Here is a 24,280-nt window from a genome sequence, read left to right as displayed (position 1 = left end):
TTACGTGGGAAGCTTTGGGGATGGCTTGTTTCTTTGCTTCCCCTGCCGCCCTCCCCATCTGGCACTACTGCAGTTGATTGTCACACGGAGCCTTGCTCCCTCCCTCCTCGGCCCTGCTTGACGGGTGTCCCGTGAGAGCCTGTGAATGGGGAGGACGTGGGCGTCTTCACCCACAACCCAGTCCACGCCAAACTGGCTGGGGGAGGGGCTGACCCTACCTCCTGGGAGGCGGAGGGTTAATCCCCGTAGCTCATTGGCAGTTCTGCCTCTGTACAGGGCATGCTGGGATTTCCTCCCAGCTGTTTTACATCATGAAGATTTGTATGTTGGGGAAATTCCAGGGCACAGCTGCAATTAATCTGCACGGCCTCCATGCTAAGCAGGGAGTTCTGAAGGACCCAGTCTCCGCCTCCCTGCAGGATGGGGGCTCTGGCTCCCAGGCAGCTCCCTTCAGAGGGACCCTGGCCTGGGCCTGAGTCCCACAGGAGCAGCCTGCTTGGTCCAGGTTCACCCCAGGAGGGCCCTGGGCAAGGGCCCGAGACACAGAAAGTGACCCAGAACATTAAGTAAAAGAGGAGCCAGCACCCCTTATCCTATATAATAAAAGGCTAATATGCAAATTGACCCTAATGGCAGAACGACGGGTCGCTATGATGTGCACTGACCACTAGGGGGCAGACGCTCAACACAGGAGCTGCCCCCTGGTGGTCAGTGCGCTCCCACTGGTGCGCCTGCGTGGAAGGCGTGTAAGGGAAATGAATGCAACATGATTATAGTAATCAGTCATTAGCGAATGTTGTAGTTTGTTATTAATAATTATGTATAACAGGATATTGTAAAAATTAAGTTATGAGGTTCTTATTAAAATGTTTCTCACATACTGTTATATTGGCTGGGCCACAAAAATATCCGTTGTGGGCCACGAGTTTGACATGCTTGCTTTAGAATAAGTACTTTCCCTCAGAACTGTAATTCCATGGCTAAGCTACAGGGGTGCCAGCATTTTTATAGGTATCTCTCCCCTCCCCCATCCCAATACTACCACCTTCACTTGTTTCGAAATTTTAACAAGGCAGAAGAGCATAAAGGGGGCCCTAGCCAGTTTTGCTCAGTGGATAGAGCATTGGCCCATGGACTGAAGGGTCCTGAGTTCGATTCCTGTCAAAGTCGCGTACTTTGGTTGTAGGCTTGATTCCCGGCCCTGGTAGGGCCTGTGCGGGAGGGAACCAACTGATGTGTCTCTCTCACATCGATGTTTCTCTCTCTCCCCCCCGCTCCCTTCCACTCTCTAAAAATCAATGGAAAAATACCCCTGGGTGAGGATTAACGACAACAACAAAAGTACAAAGGGGGCAGTGACAGCCTTCCATTTCCCTGCCTCCCAGAATGCACCCCTCTCTGCACGCGCACACACACACCCAGCCCCCAGGATGGGCTGGAACTGGAGGGTCCTGGGCCAGATGTGCAGCCTCCCAGAACCGCCTGTCCCCACATGCCCAGCGGACCTGCAAGGGCCTGGCCTCAGTGGTGGACAGGGCTGGATATTTCCACCACCTTCCAGCTTCCAGGTCTCGGTTAAAGTCAGTGAGTGAACACAAGTACAACGTGCAGGTGATATGTGATAGATGGTTCACTTGAAACCTGTACAGTTTTATTAACCAGCGTCACCCCAATAACTTTAATAAAATTTAAAAAAATAGAATGAGTGAGAGTGGACCTGACGAGAGAAGAGTCCAGTGCGGACGCCTCCTCCCACCGGAATTCCCCTCATCTTGGTAGGCAGGTGAAACGCAAGCAAATGCTAAGTAACCAAAAGCGGTAGCTGTTGGCGTTACAGCGAGTGCGTGTGTGTTGTTATATGTTCGTACCTTGAAGGCCCCAGGACCAAGGCCGACAGACCGTCGTCATGCAACACACAGTCTGTTCGGTACAAGCTCCTCAACCTGATGGGTAGGTCCTCACGGGGCGGTTTTGCCCCTCCAGGAGGCGTCCGGCAGAGTCTGGAGGCATCTTTGGTTATCACACGCGGGCAGGAGAGTGGGGGCTACTGGCATTTGGTAGGTAAAGGCTGGGGATGCTGCTGAGCACCCTACAATGCAGGGGACAGCCCCCACCCACAGCAAGGAATTGTCCAGCCCAAAATGTCCCTAGTGCCAAGGTTGAGAAACCCTGTGTTAGGATCTGCAAGCCTCTATGCCTGACACTCCAACACTCCAGGCATTGTCCCAAACCAGGTTCAGGCGGCTCCTTCACGCCCTCCCCCCTCCTCCACACACACACACATGATCAGGAGCATCCTTTGGGAGCCAGTGAGAAGGAAGGGTGTTCAGCATTTCTTTTAGGGCTCTCAGTAGGGGACCAGGTGCTGGTAGAGTTGATGGATTCTGGGAGCCTTCTGCTGTGTCTTGGGGGGAGCGGGGGTTGGGGCCACCACGTTAGCCCCTGATATTTGTGATGGTCGTTGAGTTTTTAAAAACAAATATTGTAGTTGTCGCTCCTAGAGAAATGGGTGTGATGTGTAGCACTCACGTGTGAGCTCTGGCCACCTCGTGTGTCCCTATAGGAGAGCGTCCCTTCAGCTTCGGGTGGGCAGCCCTGTGCCAGGCACAAAAGGAGAGAGAGAAGCCCACCAACTCTGGCTGGTGGCTCAGCTGGTTGGAGCGTCATCCTCTACACCAAAAGGTGGAAGGTTCGATCCCTGGTCGGGATACATTGGGAGGCAACTAATGTCTCTTTCTCTCTCCCTCTCTCCCTCCTCCCCCTCCCCCCGCCCCATAAAATTCAAAAAACAAAAACAAAACCACCAGAGCAAAGAAAAGTCTGGGGGTGGGGCTGGGTGTTCAATAAGTTGTTTGTTTTGAACAGCCTTCCGGCTGTGCCGTAGTGAAAAGTGTGGGATGTGAAGTCAGGAGACCTCTGCTCCAGCTCCAGCTCTCAGCGTGAGGGTGGGTGAGCCATTTGCCCTGTATTTACCTCCATCAGCTCCTCTGAAAATTCCGACCGTCATTGGACCTGGCATGGCAGGGTCGCTGCAGACACCTCCGTTATGTGTATCAGGTGCCCTGAAGCGGCCCGCGCCGCACAGGTGTCATCGCCGAGGAAATTGGTTTTAACTGATGGCGCCAGTGCGTGTCGAGGGCACGTGCCATGAGACCGGAGGACCCAGTGGAAAGACTGTCCTTATTTTGGGGGCCCCCAATGCGCTCTTTCATTCTCACCCCCAGGTCTCCTGCAGCCAGGCCTGCCTGCCCCTCCCCCCCCTCCCCCCCACTGTCTGCACCGCTCCTGGCCGGGGTGCATGTGTCCTTGGGTTGTTAATCTCCCCCAGGGACACCCTTCTGAAAGCCCAGCCCCTGCCCGCTGCCGGTCTTTGTGGTCGATGCCCCTCTCCTCAGCCCGTGCACAGCCCAGGCCAAGTCCTGACTCTCTTCCTGGAATTGTGCAACGAAGGCTAGGATGAGTCAAAGACTGCTTTGTCTCGGGGAGCCTCTTCCTGGAGCCACCATTTCCTACGCGAGATTTAATTCTCGGAGTAGCCTCGGCGCGGGTCTGCCGCCCAGGAGCGCCCTGTCAGCGCTGACACGAAGACAACACGTGCTCTGGCTCCTGGCAGAGACTGATGGTTTGCGTATGAAAATTACTGCTGCCATTTGTCCTGCGTCTCCCACTTGCAGAGCACCGTGCGTAATCCTTCACATTGCCCCTAATCCCCCCCAACCAGGAAGGTGAGTGACTGTAGCCTTGCCTGCAGTCAGGAACAGGCTCGGTTAGGACGCTTGTCTGGGTCACACCGCCTACACTGGCGGAGCGAGAGCCTACACCCGCAGCACTCAGCCCGAGCCCAGAGCAGGCGCCTCTCCCAGGCCCTCACTGCCCCTGCGCTGGCGCTTCCCAGACTGCGCCATGCCAGGCCAAGGAGAAGCGTCTCATCTGAAGAGTGTGTGTCTGTGTGTGTGTGCGCGCGCACATGCTGATTTATTACAGTAAAACCTCGCTAGAACGAACTAATTCAGACATGGGGCGGGGCGGGGGGGTGGGGAGGGAGTATCCGTTAAAGCTGAAAGTCTTATAAAATCAAGTAGGTTTTGAGAATGCGTATGTTAAAAAATTGGCAAACTGGTTAGTTTACCTGTTTTTACTTATGTAGACACATTTGTGTTATTTAAATGATGTCTAAAAAGTCTCCTTTCACAGAAAAGTTTTCTGTATGTATTAAGTAATTTTAAATTTATACTGAATAGGTCTAGTAAATGCGTGCATCCATCAATCACCAAGAGCAAACAAATGCACACGGCTGGGGCGTGGCTTAGCGCCCATGCGGACGTGGGCTAGCCATTCAAACTGCCGCAGAAGCCCGGCTGGCGTGGCTCAGTGGGTGAGCGTCGACCTACGAACCAGGCGGTCACGGTTTGATCCCTGGTCAGGGCACAGGCCCGGGTTGTGGGCTGGATCCCCAGGGTGGAGTGTGCAGGAGGCAGCCAATCGATGATTCTCTCATCATTGGTGTTTCTGTCTCTCTCTCCTTCTCCCTTCCTCTCTGAAGTCAATAAAAATATATTTAAAAAAGAAAAAACTGCTGCAGAAAGTCACACAACTCACAACAGAACCAATTACCACACTCGATGTGGTGTGATCACAGGCTGGTCATTTGCCGAACGCTGTTTAGGAGCGGTGACTCGGGTTTAGATGTGTAGACTATAGCTGTTGATATGTAATACTTATGTCGGCGAAATTACTACAGTGTCTTTTCCGACATATGGCCTGTTTGCTAAAATTTTCTTTAAATGACAGTGAATAAAAAATAATGTTTAATTATAAGCAAAGCTTAGTTAAAAGCACTTTAAAATTAACAGGATGTTAATTTTCACATATAACATACAGACCAGAAATTTTGTCCATTAAATCCGAAATCTGTTAAATTGTCCACAAAATCAAGGGTTTACTGTATTTGGTTTGGACTGCTACAATACAGTACTGCAGGAGACGACAGGGTATATCTCGCATAACCTTTTCAGGGCTGAGACACAGTATAATGACGTAAAGATCAGCACCTGAGCCCTGGCCAGGAAGCTCAGTTGGTTAGAGTGTCATCCCGATACAACAAGGTTACGGGTTTGATCCCCAGTCAGGGCACATACGAGAAGCAACCAATGAATGCATAAATAGGTGGAACAACAAATCGATGTTTCTCTCTCCCTCCCTCTCTAAAATCAATCAATAAATTAAAAATTCATAAATAAAAAGTCCAGCACCCTGAGTATGAACCGATATTGCCCATGTGCCCGTGAGTGTCAGGCAGATGGTTTTCATTCATCCATCCATCCATCCATCCATCCATTCACCAGATTCTTCTGAAGAGGCTATGTCGTAGGAAGCGTGTGTGATGCTGAAAGACACGGAAAGGAAGGGGGTGGGATCGCCGTCTGGAGCCCTGCTTGTCCCAGGACTACAGCAGGCAGGACCTGGCCCTCACCGACAGGCTCTGATTACTTCGGCTGCTTGTAGGGTTGTGTGTTTCCCCAAAGTGGCGGGGCTGTGGGTGGCGGTGGTGACTGTACATGTGTGTCCTGCCTTGTGATGCCCATTCGGACAGTAAGGAGGGTGTGGTGAAGATGCACCACGTCTCTGATTCGCCAGTGGCCCAGCCACGGAGCCGCTCTGCTCTCGCGGGGCGCCGGGGCCTGCTCTCACCAGCCGCTTCTGTTTTCTGTCTCCTTTCAGTACCTGCAGATGAAATGGCCCCTCCTCGATGTCCCCTCCAGTGCTACCGTCAAGGACACCAGGTCACCGTCCCCAGCACACTTGGTAAGTCTGTTTCTCCTTAAAGTGCTCACCTCGGCGGTCACTGCTTCCCCTCCCGCTGCTGAAGCTGCTGTGTCTGGTGGTGTTGCCTCCAGTGTGTGGGTCCCTGAGCTGTCGGGGCTGCACTTCCCGCCCCCTCCCACCTCAGCGCACACACACACCCCTCCTGGGATGGTGTGTGATTGGAAATGCCGTCCCACCCTGGCTGGGAACCCTGGCTCTTCTCTGCTGCCACTGGAGCCCGGCTGCCCAGAAATGGTGTCTGCCTCCCTCTGTCACAGCTCATTCAGCCGCTGCTGTCCCCTCGGAGCACGAGGCACAGTGGAAGGGGCTGTTCTGTGCGGGATGTTCTAGGAAAGAATGAGGTGAGGCGTGTGCAAAGGGAATCCCCGCAGGGCTGCCGGGGCTCTTCTGCCAAGCCCTGTGGCTACTCGGGCTGCAGAGGGTGGTCGGGATGGTCCTGGGGGCCAGAGCTTGGGGCCCAAGCAGGTCTCACCTCCTCAGCACTTGCCACGGACTGAAAGTGAAAGCAAATAAGAGGTGATCCTTGTGCCAAATAAGTGGTGATCCTCAGCACGACAGGGGTGAACCTGAGGAAGGGCGTTGCAGGATTAAAGGAGACAGACAAGAGAATAAAGCTGGGGCTAGGTGGGACGCTGCTCTCTCTGATAGAGAGCGCCACAGCCTGCAAGCCGAGTCTTTATTTTATAGCCAGATTCCACGAGGCAAAGTAAGGGCCTGGTGAAGATGTTTACAATGTTCTTGCGGGTTTCGAATCTACTCGGTTACATGCACCTGAACTCTATCAAGCCCACATCACTCAGCCTCCTGCAACCACAGGTTCGGACCATAAGGTCAAGCTTACAACGATGGCCTTTGGCTACAATTGTGCTGGGACTTGCACGTGGCTCTGCCACGAGAGGATCGTGCCCTCTCATTAGTATGAGGCTTGAACCTGTCCAAATGCTGTAGCCGTTCTCCACAGATCCTGGCCCTAGCCGGTTTGGCTCAGTGGATAGCGCGTTGGCTTCGATTCTGGTCAACGACACATACCTTGGTTGTAGGCTCCATCCCCGTCTGGACGAGTGATGTGTCCCTCTCACATCCTTGTTTCTCTCTTCCTGTCTCCCCCTCCCTTCCACTCTCTGAAAATCAATGGAGAAAAGACCCTTGGGTGTTAACAAAACAAAACAAAGCAAGATGATCCTGGAACCTTGCGTTCCCCGTCCCTGCACTCTTCGTAAGAGCCGCCCTTGCCTGAGGACTGTGCCCCCCACAAGCTAACGGGTGTTACCCCCTGAACAGCGAGTCTCGGAATCGTAGCAGGTGCAGCCAGAAGCAAGCCCAGCTGGCACGGCCTGTCCATGGACAGGGAGACTCGGAACGCTTGATGTTTTTTTGAACTTCATTATGGAGAATTTCCCGTCTTCCCTTCACCCACACTCCCTGTCCCACCACACTGGGTTGTTTTAAAGCAGGTCCCACACACATTATTTCATCGCGTTCAGGACATGATGGCATCCTGATGGTACTTTTTCATTATGAGCTTCGAGTCCAGTGAGGAGGAGGAGATACGGAGAGAGAGAAATAAAGGTGCCGTGAGCCCTTCTGATTGGCGGTCATCCTGAGCCTCACAGGAGCAGGCCCTTGGTAGCTGAGAAGCAGCGCCATGTGCAGTTCTCAGATGACTGTCACAGCCATCTGTGGAGGGACAGCTGGAGAGACGTGTCTTTGAGCAGCAGTGAGTGGCGGGGCCGGCTGCTCCGAGAGGTTCTGTGGCCGGTCACTGAGAATGAGCAGCCCATTGACCAAGCTTCCCAGGAACAGGCCACGGTGGCTGCCCCTCCAGATTCCTATTTCGGATGGCAGAGCGCGAGGTCCAGGCGCCCTCTGGTGGCGCAGTCTGTTGCGGTGGAGGTCACAGCCTCCCGCATCCACCCTAAACCTGGCTGTCCCCTCCCTGCAGCTCTCGCTGACTGTTTCAGATCTCTGCAGGCCCCACCCATCCTGTGGCCTCTCCAGCCCACTGTCTCTGCTCTTCCCTCTGCACACCGTCTCTGCACACGGTCTACAATCTCCATCCACTTCTAGAGGAAGTGAGTTCCCTTTAAAGCTAGCACGTGCACTCTGAGATTCCCATCCTTCCTGTTGCGCAGACCAGCCCATCTCGGAAAAATAAACTGTGAAGCCTGTGTCCAGCCCTCCTCTGCCTGTGAGCATGAACCCGTTTCCCTCCCAGTTTCCTGTCCGGCTTTTCACACAGGAGTTAGACCTGCCCCTCCATCCCTGCACCGTGCCTTGTGCAGTCCACTGCAGCCTGGCTCAGCCTCCCAGCTGCCATCGAAGCGCTAAATCCGGTCATTTCCCTGCTTTTTCTCAACACGGGTGACACCTGACAGTATCCACAACCCTCTGCTTTCTATGATCCGAGTATCATCTGTTTTCCTCTCTAAGCTTCCATTTTCTTTCCTGACGCTTTTCCTCAGTAAATCAGCTACTCATCCTCACTTACCTTAGTGTGACACAAAAATATATGAAGTCCTGCTGGACCGGCATGGCTCAGTGCTTGAGTGTCGACCTATGAACCAGAAGGTCATGGTTCAATTTCTGGTCAGGACACATGCCTGGGTTACAGGCTCAATCCCCAGTGGGGGGCGTGCAGGAGGCGGCCAATCAATGACTCTCTCTCATCGATGTTTTTGTCTCTCTCCCTCTCCCTTCCTCTCTGAAATCAATAAACCTATGTTTAAGCATATATTACATATATACATATATATATACATATATATATGTATATGTATACACACACACACACACACACACACACACAGACCCTAAACTCTCAGCAAGGTTCAGTCCCCATGACTGCTGCCAAGCAAACATCAGCCATTGCAAACGTGTGCTCTGCAGACCCTCACTCAGCACTGCACTGCGCTGGGCAAGAGGAAAGCATGGACAGTTGATAAAGTCACTGAAGACAGCAAAATGGATAATTTTCTAGTAAACTGTGTTGTGTGTCAACATAAGAAACATTCAAACCTGTGGAGAATTTTTGTGAGTTTATTTGAGCCAAACTGTCAACAATGCCAAGAAGCAAAATCTCAATGGACTGCGATGATGCTCCAGAGACGGGCAGCTTTGCACCTTATTTCATACATTAGAATCAAAAGAGAAGACTTACGTTGGTTACCTGGAATTCATTGGTGGTAGATTAGGGAGGCGGGAGAAAGCAAAGCAGGGAAACCTCTGGGATTGGATGAAAAGTAAAATGATAGACACATACACCTTTTACATAGTTGAGTACAGGATAGTTAATAGTCAACAACTGACATGATAAAAATAGCAACGAGGGGGATTCACAGTATCTGCCCTCCCGCATTGGTTGTGCCCTGAGGGGTCCAGGAAAGGGGCAGTTACCCTGACATCCCAAAAGTACGTTACCGTGGATGCAAAAGACAGCAGACAGGGAGATTCTAGCCTAGGACATGACTACCTGCCATGAACTGCTTTTAGTCAAAAAGTTTCATTTCCGACCGCCCTCTATGGTTATTTTAAGTATCTGGGTTTGCAAGGCCACCACACAGGCCGTCCCTGAGCTTGTCAGGTTAGCACGTGGCCCCTTTTCATCCACAATTATTCTCTGTATTCTGATATGAAAAAACAGAAACAGGCTTCAAAAGCTTAAAGAACATTTATGGGAGAAAAGCTTACCGTTAACTTGAAGTTCTACCAGCTGGAGAAAGAACACCATTTTCAGTTTTCGAATCCGAACATCCCATTCCCACTTGAGCTACATGCATTTGTAGGAGCAAAGCCTGCGTTACACGGGTGTGTGCGTGGCGGGTATGTGATACAGTGAGTTGGAGTCCCTGCTCCACCTTTATTTGTGCAGCTTCAGGCAGATTACCTCACCTCTCTTTACCTTGGTTTCCTCATTTATAAGATGGGATTCAGAAAAGGATTTGGCCTTAGAGTTGTGCAAAAATGAGTTTACAATTGTGCCTAACACGAAGTAAGCCCTCAGTAACTGTTAGCTTACCACCATGGTTGTTATTAAGAGAGGGAAAGACAATAAAATTCCATTTAATTAGCAGACTAAGAGGTGATGAGGTCCTGAATTAGTTGCATGGATTGCAAAGGTAATAGAGATAATGAGCCTATGGTATTTAATATCTACTCTTTCAAGAATATGATTTCATTGTCTGGGATGGGGCTCGTATCTTAGTTGTTTTGTTTGTTTTAATATATCTTACTGGTTTCGGAGAGAGGAGAGAGAGAGACACACATCAATGATGAGAGAGAATCATTGGTCAGCTGCCTCTTGGCACCCCCCACACCAGGGATTGAGCCTGCAACCCAGGCATGTGCCCTGACCAGGAACTGAACCATGACCTCCTGGTTCACAGGTCGACACTCGGCCACTGAGCCGCTCCGGGCCAGGCTGGTATCTTAGTTTCATGAGCTCCGCTGGAGATTCTCAGGGGCCCTGACTGCAAATCAAAGGCAGAAGGGGAGGGAGTTGCGAGATGACCCCGGTTTACTCCTGCGCACTCTCTAGGCTGGAGGCAGAGCCAGGACTCGAGGTTGCTGACGTAGTCATGGAGTTTTTTTATTAGAAAAATGAAAATATTTGATTACGAAATTTATTACAGAACCATGAGCAAAACATTCCACGATGAGTTTTGCCTGAGGAGAAGGGCGATGAATACCTGGAGAGAGTCCGTGCGTCAGGTCGAAGCTACCTCTCGGAGATGTGTTGAAACAAGTCGTAACTGGGCCGGTGTGGGGATGGAGTTCATTGCAACTAGGGTTTTGTGCCTTCTGAACAGCTCTAAAAGCTAAGCAACAGGCCCGACTGCGTGGCACAGTGGTTGAGCGTCGACCTATGAACCAGGAGGTCACGGTTCAATTCCCGGTCGGGGCACATGCCCACCCCAGGTTGTGGGCTCGATCCCCAGTTTGGGGCGTGCAAGAGGCAGCCGATCAATGATTCTCTCTCTCATCCTTGATGTTCCTATCTCTCTCTCCCTCTCCGTTCCTCTCTGAAATCAATAACAATACATAACAAAGCCAAAAAAAAGCAGCTAATTAAGTAACAGTGATATTTCCTAGGTAACCCCTCACCAGCCCCGTCTTTCCCTCCACTCTCCCGGGAGCTCTACGCCCAGCCTTGCAAAGCAAATAGACACACTTCCAGACTAGAACCAACTCCAAGATCGGATCCCAGCTGTCCCTTCACGTTTGTTTCGCCCACCACCTGTCGCTATGCCTGGTGCAGAGGAGCTGCTCCCGGAGCGTTTGTTGAATGACTAGAAGGATAAATGGGCTGGTGCACCCCTTCTGAAGCCCCTGTCCACCCCTGCGTCCAACCCCTCTTCTCAGTCAGGATTTTTTAAAATTACTTCTTTTTTAAACCATGAAATGGTGCATGCACTGTGTAGAACACTTGGGAAGACGCCAGAGTACACAGAAGCAGACGTATAAAACCCCACAGCGCGCGTTTGGTTGCACAGCGTTTCCATCTTGTCTCCGTGTGCACGTGCACTTGTAACTGTCTGCTGGGATGACCGCGTGCTTCCTTTAATGAGAGCGAGCGCCTGCGCCAGCACAGGCAGAGGGCCACTCCGCGCGCGCGGCGCTTCCTGTCCCAGGAGCAGTGTCGAGCCAGGGCCTGGAAACCTCCTGCTAGAGAGCGGCTCTCTCGCTGCTCCGCCGCTGAGCTAAGCAGCCTGGCCGCCTAGCATGCCAGTTCTCAAGCAGAAACACTTTAGAATTGTAGTTTCTCCATCGTCTTAGCAGCCTACCTGTGTAGACTAGAAAAACATCCAAAACTCGTCACATGGCCGGTTACTGCTCTGCTCTGCCTCCAGTACTGATTTCAATTCTTATTATACAGTATTAACTTTCTTTAAATCACTTTCATCAAATGGCCAAATTTCTTTTTTTAAATATATTTTTATTGATTTTAGAAAGAGACAGAGAGAGAAAGAGAGAGAGAGAGAGAGAGAGAGAGAGAGAGAAAGAAACAGAAACATCGATGTGAGATAAAAACATCAATCGGCTGCCTCCTGTACAGACCCCAACCAGGGATCAAACCTCCAACCTGGGTATGTGTCCTGACCGGGAATCAAACCCAAGACTCCTCAGTGCATGAGACGATGCCCAACCAACTAAGCCACACCAGCCAGGGCAGTATTATTTATTTTATTTGGAAACAAATTTAAAAATATATATATTTTATTGATTTTAGAGAGAAAGGGAGAGAGAGAGAGAGAGAGAGAGAGAGAGAGAGAGAGAGAGAGAGAGAGAGAGAAACATCAATGATGAGAGAATCACTGATTGGCTGCCTCCTGCACGCCTCCCATTAGGGATCAAGCCCACAACCTGGGCATGTGCCCTGACCAGGAATCGAACTGTGACCTCTTGGTTCATAGGTCAATGCTCAACCACTGAGCCACACCGGCCGGACCACACATGGAATTTTTTAAAAACAATTTGAGAGTAAGTTGGAGACGTTGTGCCCCTTTAGATGTATTTCCTATGACACCACAGCAACCACAGTTATCAAAATCGAGAAATTGACATTCCATATTATTAACTCACAGTATATGTCCCAGTTTGGGTGAATGTCCCATCATCGCAGTATTTGTTACAGCCAGGCGGTTATTTTCTGGAGGTCAGTCCGTGACCACACATCACACTGAGTGGTCATGCCTCTTCCGTCTCCTTTGCTTTAGTGAGTTCCTTAGCCTCCGTCTTGCCTGACCTGACCCTGACACTTTTTTAAAAGGCCCCTTTGTTTGGGTTTGTCTGATGTTTCCTTGTGGTCAGGTTCAGGCTGCGTGTGTTTGGCAAGAACACTCCTGCGCTGAGGTTGTGTCCCGAGTGCATCGCGGGGCAGGGGGGCGGGCCCACGGGGTCCGTTTGTCCAGTCCCGGTGATACCCGCCTTGCTCCTTTGGTTCAGGGGGTGTCTGCCATGTTTCCCATTGTGGAGTTACTTTCTCCCTTTGTAATTAATAAGGCCGGCAGGGGGGAGGGGCCGAGGGCAGTTGGCCAGCCGGCCCCGCCCCCAATCAGGGTGTTGGGAGCCAATCGGGGATGTTGGGAGCCAATCGGGGGCCGGGCCAGGGGCAGGGAGGGCTGATCGGGGCCTGGATCAGGCAGGTTGGCTGCTGCAGTGAGCATCATAATCTCTTGTCATTCCACCGTTCTGGTTGCTGGGCTTTTATATATATAGATATTATTTCGTTGGTTTATTGTCTTGTCTCTTCAATTAGGATCTAAGTACCTTTAGGACAGGTGTTTTTGTCTAAAGTAGACGAGATTTTCTAGTGCAGTCACAAGACCTAGAACACTGCCTGTACATAGTAGATACAACACAAGGACTTGTTGTTCTTATTGTTGTTATCTGCACTTTCTTTACTTTTTACTAAAAAGTTTTATTGTGGTATAACTGATATAAACATTACATTAGTTTCAGGATTACAGCACAATGATTCGATACTTGTATATGCTGCAAAATGATCATCACAGTGAGTCTGGTTAACATCCGTCACCGTCACTGTGGGATGTTCCAGCATTTCTACTCTGGGCCTGAGAAAAAGCAAGAACTTTTATTGGGATGGTTAGGGTTCAGGCTAGGGTTAGCCTTTCCTGAATCAGCCCCAAAGAGCCCTCTTGCTCACAGCCCAGGGATGATGACATCTGAGACTTTGCCTTCCTTGCTCTGGACAATGCTGCCACCTTCTGGGAACGAATAATAATGGAGTTTAAATAAGATACCTACATTTTCAAATATAACTCACATTTTCCTGCCTTTACTTAACTCTGCCACTCCTTCAGTGCTCTTTGCCACCTCCTGATGAGGCCGCTCAACAGCACATGGTCAGTCAAGATTTCATAATACCATTAAGTATATTTAAGTGGGTATATATGTCAAATCATTACATTGTACACTTTAAAGATACTACAATTTTATTTGTCAGTTATACCTTAGTAAAGCTGAAAAAATCTTTTCGTTAAAAAATGATGGCTATAAATGATGTAAATAAAAAACATGCACACCCTGGTTGGTGTGGTTCAGTTGGTTGAACATGGTCCCATGCACCAAAGGGTTGCCTCCCAGATTGTGGGTTTGATCCCTGGTCAGGGTACATGCGGGAGGCAACCTATTGATATTTCTCTCTCACATCGATGTTTCTCTCTATACATATAAAATTTAAAAACAAAACATGTGCAGAGTCTTAATGAATGGAGATGTACCAAAATGATAATAGTGACTGGGTTGTGCTGGTGTGATCGTGTTTTCTAATGCTTTATAGCATAGTTGCAATACAGAAAGGACAAAACAACAACACCCATAATTCCACCACTCAAACAGAACTGCTGTTTACATTTTGGTGTACTTCTAGTCTTTTTTTTTTCATCATGGAGTTTATGTATTTATTTTAATTATAATCACTAGTGGCCTGGTGCACAAAATTCATGCACGGGGTGGGGGGTGGGGGTGTCCCTCAGCCCAGCCTGCACCCTCTCCAATTTGGAACCCCTTGGGGGGATGTCCAACTACCAGCAGTCGGACATCCCTCTCGCAATCCGGGACCACTGGCTTCTAACCACTCACCTGCCTCCCTGCCTGATCGCCCCTAACCACGCTGCCTGCCGGACTGATTGCCCCCAACTGCCCCCCACTGCCGGCCTGATCACCCCCAACTGCCCCCACTGCCAGCCTGATTGCCCCCAATTGCTCCCCCCCACCAGCCTGATCGCCCCCAACTGTCGTCGTCCCCCTTCCCCATAGCCCCCCGTCCCCACCGGCCTGATCACTCCTAATCGCCTCTGCCTCGGCCCCCGCCACCGTGGCTTTGTCCGGAAGGTCTCCCAGTCTAATTAGCATATTACCCTTTTATTAGTGTAGATTATGTAATTATGAGCCTGCTGTGGCCAGGTGATAGGAAGTTGTTCATGGTCAGGTACCTGCAGGGTCCAGCCAGCGCCACCTAGAGGTTGTGGTTCAGAGCGGCCTGGGAGCTGGAGCCCTGGATTCCCGTCCTGCGCCAGTACTCCGCCTCATGTCTGCTCAGCCTACTGAAAATGGAACACGACTGCCGTCAGCACACAGATACTAGCAGGTGCACAGGCTGGAGTTTTCATTATGAGAACCAAATGGGCACCAGATGAAAGTGGAAAAGGGCTTGTAGAATCTATGAAATGAAAGTTCAAACTGGAAGACAGCAGTTTGGAGTTCCAGCCCTGGGGCTGCCTCCAAATCACCATCCTTTTTACAAGTCTCTTTGTTAAACAGATCTCTTCTCTACTTATAACTCTTTCATCTTATTTTAAAAATTTATCTAAAAAGCCCTAGCCGGTTTGGCTCAATGGGTAGAGCATCAGCCCACGGACTGAAGGGTCTCGGGTTTGATTCTGGTCAAAGGCACATGCCCAGGTTGCAGGCTCCATCCCCCGTAGGGGGCGTACAGGAGGCAGCCAATCAATGACTGTCTCTCATCATTGATGTTTCTATATCTCCCTTTCCCTTTCTCTCTGAAATAAACAAAAATGTATTTTTTAAATAAAGATATTACAAAAAAAATTTTACCTAAAATAAAAGGTATGTCTATCCTTTCTCTCTGACCGAGATGTTTTGACCAGGTTCTTGGGGAGGCCAATGGTACAGAGAAAGGGGAGATATGGATCCAGTTCTGCCACTTGCCAGCTGAGTCACCTAACCTTTCTGAGCTCAGTGTCTTCGATGGCAATGACCACCACTGCCTTGCCAGGTTATAATAAGGCCTAGACAGTATGCCTCGCTCTGTGCTTGTAGAAGGAAGATCCTATTGTTAAGGTAAATTACGTTAAGGCATTTAAAAAATCAGTTCATTTTACCAGTACTAGGACGCACAGGTTTTTCCCATTTTAACATTTCTGAAGTCAGGATATGTTGATATGCAAGGGTTTTTTCTTTCGTAATAAGTATATGAAATAATGGTACTCCTTACACCAGCTAGTGTTTTCAGTGAAACGGCGAGGTAGCTAGGTCGGCAGAGGGAAGTGAGGCTGGGAGAGGGGCTCTGGGGCTGTGTCTGCGCATCTGAAAGTGGCACTGGTTATGTGAGCTGAACATGTATCGTACACACGTGTTTAGAAGAGGGTATGTTGGAGGCTGGGCACCATCCCTCCTGCTCCTGCTGGTCCTCTCCTGCCGTGTAGCCCGCTCCTGTCTCTCCAGGGCTGCGTGAGGACTGAGTGGGACGGGCATGGAAAATACCTGGCACTTTCTCGCCTCAGTGACTGTCGGCTGATTTCACTCTCCATCTCCTTGGCAACTGTCCCTAGTCTTTCTCTCCGTGTCTTTCAGTCGAATAAAGTTCCTGTCGTTCAGCACCCGCACCACATGCACCCATTGACGCCCCTCATCACCTACAGCAGCGACCACTTCCCCCCGGGCTCCCCGCCCACACACCTCTCCCCAGAGATTGATCCAAAGACAGGTGAGTCTGCTGCTGCGGGAGGGCTGCACCCCGAGCAGAGCTCCAAGGGGAGCGGGAGGGGCAGGCTTCTCTCCTCGGAGCTCCCACTGGACCTGGGTCCAGGTCGTGTCCTCAGCTATCGCAGCCTTGACCACTGGCTTCAGCCTCTTCGGTTTTTCCACCTGTACATTATCTGTACCTTCCGTGCCGCAGGGTTATTGTCAGGGTGAGAGGAAATTAAATCAGATAGTGCACAGGGCCTGGCCCCACAGCCAGCAAGTGGTGTGTCTGTTTCTATTACTTTACAACAGCGGTTCTCAACCCGTGGGTTGCGACCCCTTTGGCAGTCGAACGACTCTTTCACAGGGGTCGCCTAAGACCATCCTGCATATCGGATATTTACATTACGATTCATAACAGTAGCAACATTACAGCTATGAAGTAGCAACGAAAATAATTTTATGGTTGGGTCACAACATGAGGAACTGTATTTAAAGGGCCAGAAGGTTGGGAACCACTGTTTTACAATCTCAACACTCTGGGAATGGAATGATCTGGCAGGGGTGGGGGAAAAAAATCTTTTTTTTTTTTATTAACTTTGACGTCTAGCACAGTGCCAGCTGTGCCTCCCTAAACGAGACTTCAGCCCTGAACCGAATGTTTCAAGCGGAGGAGTACCCACGCCCCGCCAGGCTATCAGGCAGCAGGGCTGAGCTGCATTTTTTTTTTTTTTTTTTTTTTTAGCTGTTCACCAGACCTGTCTATCCCAGGAAGCCACAGTCTTAATAAAGTTCCCAGTTACCGTGGCTCAGAGTATTTGGGGGTCCCGCTTTAGAGAAATAGTTATGACACGTTGTGGACAAGGAGGATAACTGTGGACTTGGGGTCCAGAGTTCGTTTCTCCGTAGACACAGGTTTCCTGGAGAAGCAGTTAGCTGGTGACTGGGGGTCCCGGGGTCTGCGGGTCCAGAATTTCTCGTCCCTGTCTTGGACAGTAACCCCTGTATCGGCAGCTGGGAGTTAATCCTGCCAATAGAAATGGTTTCCATGTAGCTGGGGAGGCTGCATTGGTCCTGCCTCCCTGACTGTCCTTGACCAGCGGGCCCTCGGAGCTGGGAGGTGACAGGGCAGGGACACAAAGAAAGAGGCTGCCAAGCTCCAGAACCCTGGGGGCCTGGGGCAAGGAACCTCCCAGATGATGCTGTTTTAAGCTGGTCCGGTAGGGCCGGGGAACGGTCTGACACATCTCTCCTTGGAAGCAGGAATCCCCCGGCCCCCTCACCCGTCGGAACTGTCTCCGTACTACCCGCTGTCTCCTGGAGCTGTCGGACAAATCCCCCACCCCCTCGGCTGGCTCGTCCCACAGTAAGGAAACCGGGGGCCTCTCACCCCCGTCCCATCCTTAGGCTGAGTTCTGCTCTGACCTCCAGCTGCCCCACCCACAGGGCACCCTCTCACCGAAGCCCCAAGCTCAGACCTTCCTCCCCCAGCTTCCTCCCAGTCCTCACTCCTAATTCCTGCCCTTTATCCTTCAGCCTTTCTTCCCAGCCCCTCTTCTCCGCCCTGAATGTTCCCGTTTTAGCCAGTCTGCTGACCAGGTTTCCTTGCTCCCGGCCCCTGCAGGCAAGGACAGCCCATGTACTCCCTTCCTCCTGGTGGCTTCCGGCACCCCTACCCTGCCCTCGCCATGAACGCCTCCATGTCCAGGTGAGTCCGGGGACGGGCTGTCTGCGAGCGTCCTTGCCATTTCTGCCCATTGAGCAGCTTTCTTTTGGCAGCAAGCGAGGAGGCCCAGGCTCACTTTTCTCCCCCGTCTCCAGTAAGTCCTGCCCCGTGGTGGGAAGGACCCCCACACCCACAGGTTCCCTCTTCCCCAGTGTCTCTAAGAGAATTCCCGAGCCCTGCCACTCAGCCCTCTGGTCCCACCCTCCCGCACACTGGGCTTTGTGGTGGGTTTTTTATTTTTCTACCTAGTTCCTGATGTGTCTGGTCTGGACATACTCTGAGAACCACTTCTAAGGGGTGGTATAGTTTTCCCAGACCCCGTGGATTGTCTCTGGCCGGCTTTACCTATTTGTATTACCTGCCTTGCCTTTGAGTTTGAAAGCTCTGTGAATCTATTTCCGGTGAAAACCCTTTTTCAGCCTGATTCATGGAGACGATTGTGTCACCCACTTCTTATTGAAGTAGAGTACATGCATCGTAGGTAGACAACTCATTCCACACTGATGCCAGAGACGGGGGAAGGTTGGTTTTCCCTCAGTGATGTCAGGGGAGGGCAGAGGGAAAGGAGGTTTACCAGCTCTGCCTGACCATGGTACCCCCGGTGACAAAGGAAATGCGACCCACAGGAGCCCGTATTTTCCCGCTGTACACCCCGCTTTTCCTCCTACCCGCTTCCAGCACCAGAAATAGGAACCCTGTGCATTTCTGGGGGAGGGCAGGCTTGTTGGGTGTTTCCCAAACCTCATCTGTCCCGAGAGGTCAGCGATGGCCTTCCCTTCCTCACACTCGGCCACAGCAGAGGTGCTGACCCGCCTCTGCAGGAAGGGCAGGGGCCACCCACACCCACTGCTGACGAGCACTCGGCCTGAATCCCTCTTTCGTCCTCTCCACCTGCTGCACAGCCTGGTTTCCAGTCGGTTCTCCCCTCACATGGTGGCTCCGGCCCATCCTGGTTTGCCCACCTCAGGGATTCCCCACCCCGCCATCGTCTCCCCCATCGTCAAGCAGGAGCCGGCACCCCCCAGCCTGAGCCCAGCCGTGAGCGCGTGAGTACCAGGCCTCCGGGCTGGGTCACCAGTGTCTAAGCAGCAGCTGCTATTTCTCTCTCTCTCCTGGTGGCACTGAGCGGGCAGCCCAGCAGCCTCCCTCAGCCAAATCCTCTCCCCAGGAAATTGTTCCCTTTGGCTCTCTGAGACATTCCGCATCTTTTCTCATTAAAAAAGGTTTTACAGCCCGGCCAGCGTGGCTCAGTGGTTGAGTGTCAACCTATGAACCAGGAGGTCACGGTTCGATTCCTGGTCAGGGCACATGCCCGGGTTGCTGGCTTGATCCCCAGTAAGAGGCGTTCCCCAGTAGGGGGCATGCAGGAGGCAGCAGCAGATCAGTGATTCTTTCAGATCACTGATGCTTCTATTGCTCCCTCCCTGTCCCTTCCTCTCTGAAATAAATAAATAAATAAATAAATAAATGAATGAATGAATTTTTTAAAAAATTTACAGTCCTGGCTGATGGTTAGAGCATTAGCCCTTGGCCCAAAGGGTCCCGGTTCAATCCCAGCCCCAGTTGGGGTGTGTGCGGAAGGCAACTAGTTGATGTCTCTCTCTCTCTTCCCCTCTTCTCCTCCCTTCCACTCTCTAAAGACCAATGGAAAAAGTATCCTCGGATGAGGATTAAAAAATAAATTAAGTTCACAGTCAGGATTTAGAGGCTACAAGAGAATCGGAGAAAGCCTTTAGCTTCCGTTCTCCCATGATACACATGAAAATGTGAGGCCCAGAAAGGAGGCTTTTCTCAGGTCACAGGGCTTGGTGGCAGAGCTGAGACGAGCACCAGGCTATAAAGGGCAGGAAAGCCAGTCAGTGCCTCATGGCCCAGGAGAGCCCACCCCTTGTTTCTGCCCAGGGCGCCCCACCCCTATATCTGTATCACCCGTGGCCAGTACAACCCAGCCGTCACCACCCCCCTGCTCCTCCATCTGGGAATTCTCCTTCCGTAGGGTGTGGCCCAGTGATCCAGAGGGTTGGGTTGGAACTACTAGTGGGAGGTGCTCAGTTGCTGAGAGCGGCCACTGGCCGCCGGAATTCACATTCCTCCCCTCCTCAGAGCAGTGGCTCTTAGTCGCTGTGGGAGGCGGGGGTTGGTGAGCTGGGTGACAGTTGACACCTGCTAACCCACTTCCCAGGAAATCACCAGTCACGGTGAAGAAGGAGGAAGAAAAGAAACCCCACGTGAAGAAGCCCCTAAATGCCTTCATGTTATACATGAAGGAGATGAGGGCCAAGGTGGTGGCTGAGTGCACCCTGAAGGAAAGTGCCGCCATCAATCAAATCCTGGGAAGAAAGGTAAGACCGCCCTGACCCGCCAGCTGTGTGGCCGGCGTCCCTGCATCCCTGCTCCCTGTCTCTGACCCTCTCCGCTCCCTCCCACAGTGGCACAACCTGTCCCGAGAAGAGCAGGCCAAATACTACGAACTGGCCAGGAAGGAGCGGCAGCTTCACTCCCAGCTCTACCCGACCTGGTCAGCCCGGGACAACTACGTAAGTGCTGCTCAGGCCCCAGAACAGCATCGGCTCGCGGAAGGGGGAGGGGAGTTGACGACATGAACGGAGGACTCCAAGGTCAGGGGATGCCGGTATTTCTAGAAATAAGGCAGGCAGGTCCACAAGGGCAGGGTTCTGGTGTCCTGACAACAGACTTAAACCTGTGTCCCTCCTGTTTAATGGGACTGGGCCTCTGACCCCACTTCAGGGCTAGCGCTGGTGGTGGAAGGTAGCCAGGGGTTCCTGGCCGGGGGCGGAGTCCCTGAAATGGCAGGTTTTTGTGTGCATGTTCTCATTGGCTCTCTTCCGGCAAGAGGGTTCGTAGGTGAATTAGATTTTTCAGTGGGACCTAGGACCCCTCCAAAGGGTCTAGGGAGAGAAATGGAAAAACAAGTCTGAAGTGCAGCGACAGGGTGGGGCCTTTCAAAAGACAGGACACCCGAGCTGGAGGGCAGGAATCGAGGGGGAGGGGCACTCCAGGAAGACACACTCTGAGACTCCGGGGGATTGAGTGGCCCCCCTTCTTACCTGGGCATCCCCCTGAAAAGCTAGGTGTTCTGTCTCTGTGGCCTCTTCCTTGGCCGTGTTTTTTAGGGTAAGAAAAAGAAGAGGAAGAGAGAAAAGCAGCTGTCGCAGACACAGTCCCAGCAGCAAGTCCACGAGGCAGAGGGTGAGTCTCAAGGAGCCGCTGCCTCTTTCCTTTGCCTCCCGCTGTCCCAGCTGCTCTGCCTGCGCGTGACACTGTACCGGATGGACACAGGGACAGTGCTCGGTGACAGCTGCCTGTCCAGGGCCTCCGCCTCATGTGCTCACGCGGGCATTACTGTGATCCTCGTGTTAGAGATGACCAGCTAAGAGCCGGGGAAGCTCAGGGATTGGATCCCAGCACTTTCTCACTTGGAACCTTGGGCGCTTTGGAACTCGCTTCAGTTGCGTCTTATTGGAGGGTTAGGTTCTAATGTCAGTGTGTAAGGTAAAAACTGAATGCCGTGGAAATCCCCTCAGGAAGGCGGATATTAGGGGCCGACGTACTGCCTGTCAGTGGACCCAGCAGAACCAGCTTTGCTGCCAATGTCTAGTTGGTCAAACCCAGAAGAAATAGTTTGCTCAAGTTCAGGGGCAGCCTTGTGCCAAAAAAAAAATGTGTGCACCAGAATCACACCTGGCACAGAGGTTCACACTGTGGCAAGCACTTAGTCACGCCTCTCATCTCATGCTCACTCCAGGATGGGTATAAAAAGCCACCACCATCTAAGTCAGCGGTTCTCAACCTGTGGGTCGCGACCCCTTTGGCGGTCGAACGACCCTTTCACAGGGGTCGCCTAAGACCACCTGCATATCAGATATTTACATTACGATTCATAACAGTAGCAACATTTCAGTTATGAAGTAGCAACGAAAATAATTTTTTAAAAAATATATATTTTATTGATTTTTTACAGAGAGGAAGGGAGATAGAGAGTTAGAAACATCGATGAGAGAGAAACATCGATCAGCTGCCTCCTGCACACCCCCTACTAGGGATGTGCCTGCAACCAAGGTACATGCCCTTGTCCGGAATCGAACCTGGGACCCTTCAGTCCACAGGCCGACGCTCTATCCACTGAGCCAAATCAGTTAGGGCCGAAAATAATTTTATGGTTGGGTCACAACATGAGGAACTGTATTTAAAGGGCCAAAAGGTTGAGAACCACTGCTATACGTGGTCTTCCTTCCATTCATCTACACATGAGCACACACACATAAATTATGAATGTGCTACAACAACCCACTGCATGCCATGCTGCTTGTAAGCAGGTGCCACACTATTCCCGCTAGCGCCGTAAGCTAAAGATTTTTAAAGCAAATTGACTGGAGATCCATCCCCCAAATGATGAGATATGGGCAAGGAAGACGATGATGCGGTAGGCGGAGCTGTCTTCCCTCTGGTCAGACACTGAATTGTTGGTGTTCACTGGCAATGCCCCTTCTCTCTGCTCTAGGCATCCTTGAATGGAGTTTTCTCATCGTGAAAGCTTTGGATGCAATTCCAGGTCCTCGCTTCCCTCCCAGGAAGGATTCTTGTGTTTCCAGACGCTGTGCATAGCCAGGCCTCTTCTGCAGCCTCTGCCTTGCCAGAGCTACGAGCTGCTCACTCTTCCGTGTGTTTTTCCCCCAGGTGCTCTGGCCTCCAAAAGCAAGAAGCCGTGTGTTCAGTACCTGCCCCCCGAGAAGCCCTGTGACAGCCCTGCCTCTTCCCATGGCAGCATGCTAGACTCCCCAGCGACCCCCTCCGCAGCCCTGGCCTCCCCGGCTGCCCCCGCTGCCACCCACTCGGAGCAAGCCCAGCCCCTCTCCCTCACCACCAAGCCGGAGGCCCGGGCCCAGCTGGCTCTTCACTCGGCTGCCTTCCTGTCAGCTAAGGCTGCAGCCACGTCCTCTGGCCAGATGGGCAGCCAGCCCCCACTCCTCTCCCGGCCCCTCCCCCTCGGGTCCATGCCCACAGCTCTGCTGACTTCTCCCCCTTCCTTCCCGGCCACGCTCCATGCACACCAGGCCCTCCCCGTGCTCCAGGCCCAGCCTCTTTCCTTGGTCACCAAGTCTGCCCACTAAGCTGCCCTGTGACCTATGCAGGCTGTCAAGTGACCCATCGAGTAGTAATGAGTCAGAAGAGGAAGGAAAAAAAAGGAAACTTTATTGGTCAATATTTGACCACCCTGGACTGTTCTGTAAAGTGACTGGTAACAGCAGCACTTTACATTTTGTAGATGTAACCAGTAGCTGACCTTAAGGCTTTTTTAAAAAACAAAACAAAACCCACAAAAAAAAAATCTTTAAAAGAAAGAACTGAAAAGTAGTGTGTCATTCTTCCCGTACATGCAGTGGTGGATGGACCTGGGCAAAAGACCCTCCTCTCTCTACCTCTGAGATCGCCTCCTCCCTCCTCCCGCCTCCCCCTGTGCCCCAGCCCCCACCCGGGCTGCGTGGCCACTGCTGCGACTCCTAGCCTGTTGCTTCTTCATCTAGACCCCATTCCCGGACGTTTCTTTTGATCTCGCCCCAATTCTTTGCTCAGCTCCATGGGTTCCTGCCTCCATCCTTTTGCCCTCTGCCCAGTGTAAGGCTCTCACCATGTGAGAAGACCCTGCCTGGTTTGTCTCCACCAGCACCCCTCCCCCCAGTGGCCCCAGCCTCCAGCCTCCAGCCTTCAAAGGGGGAAAGGTCCTCTGAAATGGTTCTTCCCTACACACAAAGGGACTCAAGGTGCCTGCCACTTCCTTAGTGACGAAGTCCGTGTTCCACCCTTCACCAGTCCAGATCTCCCCTCACAGTCCCAGAGCGGCAGACAGGAACTGCTCCCAGGCTCAGTCTAGCTGCCTGCCAAAGTTCTAAACACCCTCCCTCCCCGTCACCTCACATGCTTCTGTGTGTATTTCTTTTTGTTTTTATGGGGTTTTTGGAGCAATTTGAACTCCCAATAAGCTGTTTATTTTCACAAAAGAAAATAAAATTGCAATTGCAAGACCTCTTGAGTGTTTTAATCCTTTTGTTGAATCCAGTCCCCTTCCTCATACCAAGCCCTGTGCTAGTTTTGCAGACATGCTAAGAGGATGAGCGCTTTGGAGAAGGATATAAAACATGCCTGACACAATCAGATAAATCCAACCCAACCTCGAATGGGCATAACCAGTCAGTACCAATAACTGGTCCAAAGGAAGGAACCCTTTCCTTCCCTTTGCCTTTTAACTGCCGAAATATGAGA

At 51.6% G+C, this 24,280-nt stretch overlaps 1 protein-coding gene across 2 annotated transcripts in view; it reads left to right on the top strand.

The window, feature by feature from the left end:
• TCF7L1 (transcription factor 7 like 1) overlaps positions 1 to 24,043 on the top strand; it is a 156,236-nt gene extending 132,193 nt beyond the window's left edge. Inside the window, exons 4-12 of one of the 2 annotated variants that reach the window (XM_036333980.1) lie at positions 5,722 to 5,805; positions 16,162 to 16,294; positions 17,536 to 17,638; positions 17,897 to 17,980; positions 18,901 to 19,044; positions 20,181 to 20,340; positions 20,428 to 20,535; positions 21,133 to 21,208; positions 22,697 to 24,043. In XM_036333980.1, the coding sequence (XP_036189873.1) occupies positions 5,722 to 5,805; positions 16,162 to 16,294; positions 17,536 to 17,638; positions 17,897 to 17,980; positions 18,901 to 19,044; positions 20,181 to 20,340; positions 20,428 to 20,535; positions 21,133 to 21,208; positions 22,697 to 23,130 (1,326 nt within the window). In that variant the 3' untranslated portion in view covers positions 23,131 to 24,043. The remainder of the gene's footprint in view (positions 1 to 5,721; positions 5,806 to 16,161; positions 16,295 to 17,535; positions 17,639 to 17,896; positions 17,981 to 18,900; positions 19,045 to 20,180; positions 20,341 to 20,427; positions 20,536 to 21,132; positions 21,209 to 22,696) is intronic. The other variant, XM_036333981.1, reaches the window with a different exon arrangement.
• Positions 24,044 to 24,280: the final 237 nt, after the last annotated feature.

This window comes from Myotis myotis, unplaced genomic scaffold, assembly GCF_014108235.1.
Source record: "Myotis myotis isolate mMyoMyo1 unplaced genomic scaffold, mMyoMyo1.p scaffold_m19_p_14, whole genome shotgun sequence".
NCBI classification, from domain to species: domain Eukaryota; kingdom Metazoa; phylum Chordata; class Mammalia; order Chiroptera; family Vespertilionidae; genus Myotis; species Myotis myotis.
The sequence above is the reverse complement of the archived record's forward strand: the minus strand, read 5'-3'. Positions and strand labels throughout refer to the sequence as shown.